General features: G+C 39.4%; 1 protein-coding gene across 1 annotated transcript in view; it reads right to left on the bottom strand.

Annotated features, from left to right (window-relative positions):
- The window catches only part of st6galnac3 (ST6 (alpha-N-acetyl-neuraminyl-2,3-beta-galactosyl-1,3)-N-acetylgalactosaminide alpha-2,6-sialyltransferase 3), a 67878-nt gene extending 58401 nt beyond the window's left edge, over positions 1–9477 (bottom strand). The window contains exon 1 of the mRNA XM_044030290.1: positions 8921–9477. Within this exon, the coding sequence (XP_043886225.1) occupies positions 8921–8938 (18 nt within the window). The 5' untranslated portion in view covers positions 8939–9477. The remainder of the gene's footprint in view (positions 1–8920) is intronic.
- Positions 9478–12637: the final 3160 nt, after the last annotated feature.

Here is a 12637-nt window from a genome sequence, read left to right as displayed (position 1 = left end):
AGAATATTTCAGTCTACAAACAACATACCGACACACCAACAGAGAAACTGTCATTTTTGGAGCCATATCATATATCATATTCACAACTGAACCCTCAGAGGTCATCGTGTGACCTGACCAAATCAGGCCATCACCTGCATCAAGCTCCTGAAATAGTGTTAGACTTCATGTCCCAAACCAGACAGAAAGATACATGTATTAGTCCTCATAGAAGAACTGGTTTTGCAGCACAGTCACGAGGCAATTCAAAAAATATCATACAGAGAAGAAAAACCCTGATAACATCAGCAGGACTCAGAGCTCGCTCCAGGCATAAACAAACTAACTGCCTGTTAAGGGGCCCCTGTGGCAACTAGAAGACCCACATAAAGCCTGAAATGGGCTAATATATTATATTATGTCAAGTGCAGTCAAAAGTGTTGAAAAAACAATATTCGGTTAATGTTCTGACCAGTTAATGTTCCCGCTTTCATCAACTCCCGCTGTCTATGACAGAGCAACACAGCTGTGACTAATGACAAAGATAATGGCTGCGTTAAATGTACATTATATGTGTGCTAATGATCAAGCATCAACAAAAGTCAATAGTCTTAATGGCGCCAAGGTGGGAGAGGGGCCCCAAATTAAAATCTGCTAAGAGCTCCATTAAAACTTGGACCAGTACCTGCCAGGGTTGTTTCTAAACACATCTTTGACCTACATCATTAATGGAGTGCCCCTTTAGTTGGCATCTTTTTAAGATACTTCATTATTTGTTTCAGTCCATTTTCAAGCAAAAATGATCTTTTCCTGAATGATTAATGAGGAGTCTCAGGACCTGAGCCAAAAACCTATTCTAATGATAGGAGGAGGTTACGTGGCAATGAGCATGGCCAAGCATAATAAACTCACCTCTCATCTTCCTGAAATATATAAATATTATAAACCATGTCTCAGTGAGGGCTGAGTGGTTGTGAATAAATATCTAATTGCGATGATTCTTGACAGGATTTGCGATCGCAGGTATTATTATCTTTATTCTCATTTTCATCCGCAAAACATATTTAACCCTTTAACACCTACGCCTCAAAATGTCTGTCTGGACTTTTTTGCTTATTTTAACCATAATAGGGCCAGAAAATGTCCAGTGTGCAAATTTGAAATTTAAACATATAAAAATAACATTTAGTTTGAGTTTTTGGCTCAATGTCCAAAAACAGGCCAAAAAAATAGAAACTATGTACAGGCGTTTCCCCAACTCGCTCCTCTCTGGTGACAAAGATGCTGATTTTCCGGCTTCCTGCAACAGCGCAAGTGAAATTACCGTAATAACCACACATTGGCTTTGAAGTGCAACTTCTCAGCTTTCAGAAACTGTTGGTATTTTTCCGATACCACAAACCGCCACGTAATTACGGTAACAGCGCAAAGTGCGCTTGCGCAAACGCGTCATCGGCGATACACTCTGTGTTAAAGGGTTAAAATGATCACTGTGTGATGTTTGTGCAGACCTGCGGGAAACAAAGATGTTCTCTTCAGTCTGTAGATGTGTACAGGTCAAGACAATAATAATCTAAAATGATATTTTGACACACATTTTGAAACTGCAGCAGACTGTATTGCGATTTCGATCAAATTTGGATGAATAAAGCGGTAGAAGACGGACAGATGTTCAGCCCTAGTCTCACGGGGCAAAGAAAAGTCCAAGCAGCAGAGATTTTCAATCACAAAAACAGTGAAATGATGTGCCAGCATGACTGTTTGTTTTTCATTTATCTCTCAGATTTGTTTGTGAAGCTTCTCCAGGAGCTTGAATCAGAGCATTATGAAAAACATGACGACAAATGCAGCCAAGGCCACTCAACAGCCCACTGTTCACAGAGGAGTGTGCAGACTCTAATCGTAGTCAGTGGATAGTCAGTGGCTCTGGGGTGCTGCTGTTGGAAAAGCCAAAGTCTGAGAGGTGCGAGCAGTGTCAGAGTCAGCCTGGTTTCAAATGTATCGCAAATAATAACCACATTTTCAGATATTCTGTAAAAGAAAATGATTGAAAAATATAAAGTGTGGGTCGAGGCTAAAGAGGGATAAGAAGGTGCAACGTGATGATGTAAATAAATGGTGGAATGTTGTGGTTTCCTTGTTAATCCACACATTCCTCCTCTTGTCCGCCATTCTGCCATTTTTCTATTGCAATAAAAGCTGGAAGCTTACAGAAGAGTATTACAGCCACATGTAAGAAAAGAAAGAGAAAGAAAAACAGCATGAATTCTGAGATTAAAAACATTATTAAAAATGTTTACATGGGGCCCTAATGCTCTTCTGTAGGAGCAGGAGTGATGTTCCAGTCGCGTGATTTGTAAACATCATCCTTTTTTCCTGCTTCTTGACATTTTTATCCGATACTTCAAGATTTGTTTCTATTTTCTTGCGTCTGTTCAGTCCATTCAGATGTATGATGCGCAAAGGGGGCCAAGGAAATCTGGATTCACACAGCAACTACAAAAACCACCCGTGACAACTTTAACAACAACAACAACAACAACAGCAGCAATACTGTATTACTGTGTGTTTGGTGGTGTCATTTTGAACCACTGCCCATTTCCTCTTTTTTTTATAATGACCACAACAGGAATTCCAGGGCACGGGCGAGCATAAATGCAAATAGGGGATCATATTTCCTGACTCCACTTTATTTAATGCCCTCACTTAACTGCCAGGGTCTATTTGTGTCTCTCAGCCTCTTCAGTTCATAAAGGCATTCAGCCTCCCTGTGCTGGCGCCCCAAGCACTGCCAGGCTGCCACCAGGGATAATAATGCAGGCACTGAAACCTTTTATTAGATGGCTTGGTCAAGAGCCCTCAGGAAAGGGGCCAATACTGTGACCACTCCCACTGAGCACATCACTGACTTGATAGCATGAGCTGACACTCCAATAAAGGGGAGCTAAGGGCAGAGAGTGCATCATATTTGTCAGAGACGTCTGATGGTGAATTTGTCATCTGCAATTTTGCAACAGGATGAAAATGAACCCAAACTTGTCAAGACAGTAAATACATTACTACCTAGTTTCTTTTTCAGAAGATCACGAGCAGAGTGCTGAGAGCTGAAGGCAAGCCGCATAAAATTTGAGCCGTGACTCGGGGTTACAAACAGACGCGATCTTGCCATCTCGTTATCTGGGAAAGCTGCTGAAATATACACCTGTGTAAAAGTGACATGGCCATGAGACTGAGGACAGTCTGCACTTCTCCACCAACGCCTTTGCTGCATTGGTTTTTTGAATTTTCGGGTTTCATAAATAACTTTCTGGAAGTTGTAATCCAAGACATCTATGATACACGAATGTACACGATAATCAGGCTTAAATCAGGCCAGTATTAACACAGTATACTGTATTTCCCCATATTGATAGATATCAACATTTATCAGAATGTATTCTTTTGCTGATACTGGCAGTTTGATCAGCATTAGAAGTAGAGCTCACAGACACTGACTGACAGTTGTTTCTTTATCATTATGATTCTATAGGACTTTGCATTTCTGAAGCACATACGAGTCAATGGAGAGTATAACTCTGTATCAAACATGGCCTCTGTTGTCCGCGATGTCTCTTCTGGGACTTTGGTTCACCTCTGTGCCACTGAGCAGTAAGGTCTTGCCAGGAGTACATCAAACTCTCTGCCTTTGCCAAAGGGGTGTTCGCCAAATGTAATCCAGCGAGAGCTGAAACAGCCTCAAATGAATCCAACTGGCTCCGAGTTCTATGACTATGTAAGTGTTTCATGTTGGGAAATGAACACAAACCTGTGGACGTACATGTTTGTAAAAGTTGAAGAGACAGCCTGGAGACTGCGGTTACTATTTTTAATATTGCATTTTGTCATATACAACCTTCTCTCTGTGAAACATACGCTTGATGGTATTAAAGGCACAAGTGATCAAATAATAAATTAGTAAATGGAGAGAGAATGGCCTTTTTTAGGCCTGTAACTAACTAACTAGTTATTGACTAATCTTAGAAGATTGGATTAGACTAATCTAGAGATCAGCTTCTTATTTATCACCTTACAATTTGGGAGATTGCAATTACAGCAGTGAGCAGTGGAAATCATCATTATGATCCACTAACGGTCTACATGATCCAAAAAAATGGAACATAAGGAAACAATTCTCACATTTAAGAAGCCAACATCGTTTCTGATCGACCTGATTGATCAAACAATCATATCAGTTCTAACCTGTTCATGGAGTAACATTCAAACGCTAAGGCAAATGCCTGCATGTTGCTAGATAAATCATAGTCAAGTGATTCATCTTTGGACAAAAACAACATCAAAATGTAACAGGTATTTTGCATTTTGCCTCATTTCATTCGGGAAGAAATTGTGCCGTTTTCTTCAGTTCTCAGAGTCACAAAATGACCAGCTGATTAATCAGCAAATGTTGGTTTTACTGGCACCTTGGAGAAATTTCAATTCCCTACACCGCCATCAGGCAGACATGCATAAATATAAGACAGATGGTTCAATGGAGCCAGCAGACGACATCCCATTCCACACAGAGTAAGCAGCCATTCCTTCATACATACGCAGCGTTAGACCATCCGGTACTTGTCATTTCCACACTGCAGTAGGTTGGCAAATCTCCACTTGAATCAAGTACGAACCCAAAACTAGTCAGCCAAACAACCGTCGAGGACGGATGAAGCCATCTGACTGCCAACCATGTGATGTCTCACAGACACTCAGTCACTCAAGTTTTTATCTACGAGTGGGAGATCATGTCAGAGTTTAACTGGTCCGACTTTATCCTGAAAGAGTGTGAGACCTTTTAATCTCTGAAGAACTTCCTTTCTACAAGTGAGTGTGTATCATGACCAGAAACAGTGGTCCACTGTTGGGTGATGAAGAATGACAGTCCCCTGTAAGCCTGGTAAACGTGTATGTGTGTGTTTTGGTATTTGTAACCTATTTTCTGGCATAAACACTGACCTTGTCAGAGCCAGTAGTCTTGATGAAGCCCAAAGCCTGGTCCTAATATGGCAGAACTTCCTTCGCTGAGGAACTGGTTGGGTTTAAGGTTAACATTTGAATTGTGATTAAGGCATTAACTGGTTATGGTTAAGGTTAGTGATAAGGCCTTGTGTCACTTGGTCTGAAACTTCACTAAAAGTATTTCTGTTTTTCAGTATCTATGCAGTGGTTTGTAATGCGAAAGGAAAACCTAACCTAAAACAAAAAGTGTACTTAGTAAAGGCTGACTCTGAAGTTGTTTAGAAACTGCAATTACATAAGAGGACAATTTCAGAGGCACGTGCCATTTTGTCTCTCTCATTATAACCTGGAAGATTTGTCTTTGTCACTTTGTCCAAATCAGGGTGAAGAGGGAACAGACACAAGATTAAACTGCCAAGAAAAGTTCAGTGACTACCTGAACAACATGACTGACAACACATCAAGTGAGGTCAAGTCAAGCTTTCTGTCCTCCCAGATGTTGATAAGATCAGCCAGCTGGCCCACTTACTACTACAACTGCTGTGGTGTGGATTAACGCCAGATCTGGAGGGAGGTTATCACCCGTAGTTACCACTGTGGATATGCTAAACTCTCCCACTAGTTTCTCCTGCAGTGTATGTGTGTGTGTGTGGTTGTATAACAGATGTAGGTTACATTACCATAATAAAGCAGCCACATGTATAAATGGTCTCCTGCTGGCTCAACAGGATTTAAAGAATTGATGGGAACAGCCGAGCAAAAGACAAATATTCTTGGCTTTGTTTTGAACAGCAGAAGCAGTTTTGACCCACAAAGCCCTATAGACTTACTGTACTCTAACTACTCTGCACCACACAGCAGACGTGCCGTTAGAAACTAGTTGATGAACGTCGTAAACTAATAATAACCAGTGTTGTGCTCAACACGTCACTTCCACTGTCACCAAAGGACCAAAAACGTACAAGTAATTTGTCTCTACCCTCAGATTAAACCAAATTTATTTGGTTAGATTTATTAAAAAAACACAGACTACAGTACTAGACTCACTTTGCTGCGTTAAACTGTAGTTTCTGATTGACTGACAACAGTGTGGAGGACAGACAATGTCTGGACAGAAGAAAGTGTCACTCAACATCTTCCTGTCACGCAAAAGTAGACTTTTCAACTCGTGGACATCATCATATTTTGTCACATAGTGTGGTCGTTTGGCACCGTCTTCATCCTCACCTGTCAGAACAAAACATCTTCTCCCTCTTCCTACTTCAATCACCACCTCCAGCTCAAATTGTTCAAATTTTTCAGCAACTTCATCAAATCCAACCGTCCACTACCATAACAAAGACAAAGCAGCAATCACATACGAGCTGACAGGCCGACAGAAGGGTAAACTGACTAGCTGGAGGACAGTGTGTGGATGGTTACCACGGAGATGAGTGGACGGGAAACTGTAAAACAATGGATTCCATAATAGAAAAGAAAGAGAAAACAAATGGCACAAAAAAGGGATATCCAAGAATGGATTTGATAACACTCTGAATATGAACCCGAATCTCTGTCTACTAACTAACTCTAGCAGGACACTTTTTATGACCCTGCATTCTGCTGTAACACAATCACACGGGACCATGGGATTCAGAGAAGTGCCAATTATGCCTGAAACTCATACCAACTGGGACACTCCCTGCATTCCCCAAAGCTGTTAACACATGCAACGCACAAAGATGACTGTGTCTTTACCTAAACATGCATGCATTCATAGGAAATCGTGTTTCTGTTTGTGTGACCCATCACAAAAGACTTGCTACTCTGATCTTGTTCTGTCATTGGTGAGAAAAGAGAGGCGAGCTGTTCCTGATATTGGTAAAGACAACAGTGGTCTACCGGCCAGTTGCCTTCATTTTTGCCACAGTGTCATACAAGTACACGCAAATGCCATTTTTGAATAAAATCCATCACAACTGAGGCTAAAGTTTGTTCATTTAGGAAAAGAGCAAAAACTGCAGAGTTGCAGTGGGACATGAGCAACACGAGCGGCCATTCCTCTGCTATGTCCTCTAAAACAAACGGTGGATTCACTGCAAAATTCCGCACGCCCTCAGCTGACGTCTGACTGATGCAGATTGAAAACCGAGACTTCATTACATTTCCCACAGCTTGACACGTCATAAATAAACGCCTAGTTACATCCATGCGGTCTCAAGGCATTTTAATTAGTAAATAAACCCCCTCAGCATCATCAGTTTCATTTATGAGGAAAAGAAAAGCAGATAACAGCAAAAGTGTTTGCATATGTCGTTGCTGTGGATCAGAAGTACTGTTTCCTGTCATTTTAAGGCTAAATGTCAAATTATTCAACTATATAACAGCTGGAAGAAGCTAGAAGTTCTCATATGTGAGGAACCAGAAATCTCTGCGCCTGTTCACATAATAGAGTCAATTACATAACCAAGTCTTTTGAAGATTTTTATCAGGGAACAGGTAAAAACTTTCTCATTTCTCTGTTCAATCACTGACAATCTTTTGGTGAAGGTAACCACTCTGGTATAAATTGTATCTACAGAGTATGTGAGGTCCAGAGAAATGACACCAAAACAAATGAAAACTGATGCTGTTACTTCATTTTTACAAGCATTCATCTACTACTGGTGAATCATTAACATCCCTAGTTAGCACTGTCGCTCTCTGCCTGCACGACCGCTTTTCAACTATTCTTTACTTCCATGACGGTCAGCTTTTTGTGAGCCCTCAGATTGTGGCTGGACAATCACACTGTACAAGCAACTTTGACTCTTATTCATACCGTGTGTTTCCAAAACTTCCTGTTGTTTTGCAGTGTAGACCGTTGTTGCCAATGCCGGCAGCTTGGTGGAGCAGCCAGTGGGCGGTACCTCCTCGAGTCATTACGATACGATACGTGATACATGGTGAACGATACCAATAATATCACGATACAACCATTCTGACAATATCTGTCAAACTGAAGAAAACAAAACGTCTGTGAAAATTATACTGGAATAGGAATAGAAATAAATACATTTCCTTAGTCTATATTGATATTTTGCAATAAATATAAGATGTTAATTAAAGAATAAGTGAGCAAAAAGTGAAAGAAACTCAAATTCTTAATGGACAGGAAAGACAAACACATTGGTTGTTTTTGTTTATATATTGTTTTTTTTTGAATAAACAATAACACTACCTACCCCAGCTTTAAAGGTCCAGTGTGTAAGTAACATTTGGGTGAAGTTATTTTCATGTGGTAGAAAATGTAAAGCTAGTAAGTAAGTAATTATACTCAGTGTTATCATCAGAGTTTTGATGATAAGACTTGGAATAGAGAGGAATATTCAGCTCCAACATGACATGCGGCTACATTTTAAATAAAGAACACATCCTTATTATACACACAAGGATTTGAACCAGTGACCTTCCAGTTACAAGCCCAATTCCTTTCCTTTTTCACAGTACTGCTCATGTCAACATTCAGAATTTGAACAAAGGTAATATGATGAACCTTTTAAATCCTTCTTTTAAAAAAAACAAAAGTTCCTAAATGCCTCATATCACAGTTACACCTGAAGTGTCATGGAGGATGTTGGCCTGCTGCAGCTGCATCTGTCCACAAACAAACAAACAAACAAACACAGGCCCAGAGGGAGAGAGAGAAACCTGGTTTTCTCAGCACAGACCAGAACCTCACATTCACACATTCACTCATTCACTCACTCACTCATTCATGGTCCAACAAAGGTTTGATTTACCTCCCTGTTCACTGAGCTTCCTGGTCACACATTCACATCAGCACCCACGCAGCAGTGACCGCAGGCACGAACACAGCATGAGATTCTTCTTTTTATTTACCTTTTGTTTTTGAACACTGATGAAGAGATAGAGAGAGATAGAGATAGAGAGAGAGAGAGAGAGAGAGAGAGAGAGAGACACTTACCTTCCACATCCAGGCCATCCTTATTCCTACGCAAACAATGGTGGACCGCTTGCTTCCGTCAGCCCCCACAAGATGTTCACCGCGTCACCGCTTCTGAGCGCGTGTGTTCACGCGTGCATCGTCACAGTCAGGAGCAGACGCGTGGATGAAATGTGATTTTCTTCCTGAATATTGGAGTGAACCGTTATTCGTTATCCTCTCTGTGGCCTTTTTTTTTTTTTTTTTCTTCCACGCAGCTGCCGGGACCAGGAGCGACGCCACGCTGCTTATTGGTCAACACACACGCACAGTCCCGCCCCCTGAGCAGTCACGTGATCCCTACCGGTTTCTTGCAGACTTTAATTTAATACTTTTGGGTCCCCAGACATTTTTTGGTGTGTTTTTGTATTTTCTTTTGGCTGTGTTCATGCAAATGGCTTAAACATTGGGCAAGGTGCTGTATTATGGGCTAAATATTGATATTTCTACTTCTTTAATACATGAGGCAATCTGTGTCCCAAATGCATTTTTTTTTATTTCTATTTTTTATTTTTAAATGTATTCCTTGGTGTTGAAATCCCTTCAAAATTATTTGTGTGTATATGTGTGTGTGTGTGTCTTTCGTGTGTCCACGAATGGGATGGAAAATAATCAACTTTTTGTGTTTCAAAATAAATTTAAAAATAGGGCAATTTACTCACAAAATCTGGAATTTATGGGGTTAAAAATCTGAAAATACAAAATACAAAATACATGTTATGTATGGTAAGGATTGAAGTTAATGATGGCATTCATAAAAAAAAAAATGGTAAAATAGATTAATACCTAATACTTTCTATACATTTTTTGTGTCGAAGGGACTCAGGGGGAGCACTTTTTTAAGGGAGCCTCAAGGATTAAGTAAAAGAATAGTAGGAAATATAACAAAACAATAACATAACAGCAATAACAAAACTCACCACCTCTCCTCCCACTTTCTCTAAACTGTCAAAGTTGTTTTTCAGGGTAACAGATTAGGTTGGGCCTGCCATAATGTTTTATCGTTTGAATGGAGATGTCAAGATGGAAGGAGGAAGAGTGACTTACAACCACACCAAGTTCAACCAGTTCACTATGTATCACAAACACAGTATCACAAACACAAGATATGAATCAAACAACTAGTGATTATTATCAAAATGGATTATTCTGTCGATTATTTTCTCGATTAATCCTTTGGTCCATAAGGTCCTTAAATAAAATAAAATAAAATAAAATAAAATAAAATAAAATAAAATAAAATAAAATAAAATAAAATAAAATAAAAAAAAATTAAATTAAATTAAATTAAATTAAATTAAATTAAATTAAATTAAATTAAATTAAATTAAATTAAACTGATATGTGTAACATTTGAACAATATTTTTTTGTTTTTTTGTGTGACCCCGCCTTTCACCCCATGTCAGCTGGGACTGGCACCAGCCCTCCCGTGACCCTCATATGGAGGATAAAGTGGTACGATGGATGTTTGGATGGATGGATGAAGCCATAGTTACGTTTTGTTGGAGGACAGTCTCCTTCTGCTGGCTGAAGACCTCTTGCCTGGGGTCAGGGCTTTTTTTCCCCACACGTGGCTAGAACATGCGTCTCCTATCTGTCTCCTGTGTTCCTGAGTCTCACGCCAACCTGTTTCCAGAGCTCGTCAACCAGTGGCATGCCGTCCACAAAGGCCTCAACGCAATAAATCTGGCTTTAACCGTTCTCCTTTCAGTGTCTGCATTTGAATTCTGCAAAAAAAATACATCACAATTCACCTAGAGCTAAAAGCCTGTCGAAAAAGATATGTTTTTATATGATTTATTTTGCCTGCTGGAAATCATTATTAATATTAGAAGAAGAAATAGAAAAATCTCAATTAATACCATCAAGATTCCAGAAATGTTGTCATCGCCTATGGGCCCTAGAATAAATTTGGTTAATTATTCTTTTGAAAAACATGATAATAACAGAGAACGATCCCCTCATGTTCTGGCCAGAAACTCTCTGGGTTTTTTAATTTCAGTCTGTAACTCATTTGTAAAAAACTGTGCATCTTTGGAAGCACAGACAGACAGACAGACAGACAGACAGACACACAGAGCCACCGAAAACAGTAGTTCACTCCCACTCCGTGGGGTGAAGTAACAATCCAACTCACACCATCAAGTTCACAGAGATTGTAAAGTGACCAGGAAAGCCACTCACTACGTGCTGCCATCGGTGTTTTTAACGACTATGTTGTACTTTATAATATTTTACTGTGCATCGTATAATATTCCCACAACACTCCTATAGAACAGATCCCACACTGCACATTTTCTGTCCTCTTTATTGCAGTTGTGTGGAGAGTCACAACAAGACTGTCAAAGTTGTTGTTTTTTCCTGAAAATAATTACTTTTCTTCCTGGTTGCCTTCTGCCTTTAGACATGATTGTTTAACGTTCACCCAGAACCACAGCAGAAAGTAACAAATACTACAACGATGCCATTCTGTCATCAGCAGTTTCACCAGAACATTTGTTTTTAATTCATCCTAATGATGTGTGCCAGAAGAGAATGAATAGAATACAATAGAAATAAAGTATTTCTATTCTATTCTATTCTATTCTATGACAATACAGAAGAGAGTGAGTGATTCATTCTCAATTCCATCTAATTTTCCTCCTGAGCATTTTTAAATCTGCCAACTTTAAAGACGAGGGGATTCCTGTTCTTAGCTGAGCGACTAAATAGCCCCTGACTTCTTGATAAGTTTGCTATGACACACGATTCAGCACGGTATTTATGCTCGTTTCAACAAAATTAATGTTTGCCAGTTTTCTTTAAATCCAACCCGTAACTTGATTCTAATTGTGTTCATGCTGCACGACAGGGATGGTGATGAAGCTAAAAGGAGTATTTAAAAAAAATCAACTCGTTAATTATCTTACAGACACAAAAACAAACCATTGCAATGAAAATGAAATGTGAAAAATAAGTGAACTTTACTCTGGTCTGTCCATGTTCCTGTGAAGGAGCTAAATGTGTGACAATCAAATACATTTATAGAAAACTCCTTAACAAAATGGAAATGTTGTGATAAACATTCTGTAAAAGGGACGCGATACTATGGTATAATATCATAATTACTTCTATAGTAATCACCAAGTAATAACTTAAGAACAATGGGGAAAAGTGTGTTGAACATGAATTTCAACAATAATGATACGATAATTACCTTTTCTTATTTCCATACAGTTTCATGTGAAAGTATCAAACTGATGGAAAACTAGTTCATGGAAACTGCATAGTATTACTGTGTCTAACATAGAATAAAATAAAATAAAAATAGAATAGAATAGAATAGAATAGAATAGAATAGAATAGAATAGAATAGAATAGAATACATCTTTCAGAAAATAACATGGATTTGTAAAAGCAAAACAGAAAAACATACAAAGAGAGCAAGATACGACATATTTGCTTGCTTTATCCTCCACATGAGGCTCGCTGTGCCAATCTTAGCTGACATATAGGGCGATAGGTGGGGTCACATCCTAGACAGGACGCCAGTCCATCACAGGGACATATAGAGACAAACAACCATCCACGCTCACACTCACACTTACGGTCAATTTAGAGGGTCCAATTTACCTAATCCCCAAATCTGTAGGTTTTAGGAGGAAACATGCAAACTCCATGCAGAAAGTTCCTGTGTCCTGTGTCCTGTGTCCTCTGTC

The sequence above is a fragment of the Solea senegalensis genome, linkage group LG1 (genome assembly GCF_019176455.1).
Source record: "Solea senegalensis isolate Sse05_10M linkage group LG1, IFAPA_SoseM_1, whole genome shotgun sequence".
Taxonomy (NCBI): domain Eukaryota; kingdom Metazoa; phylum Chordata; class Actinopteri; order Pleuronectiformes; family Soleidae; genus Solea; species Solea senegalensis.
The sequence above is the reverse complement of the archived record's forward strand: the minus strand, read 5'-3'. Positions and strand labels throughout refer to the sequence as shown.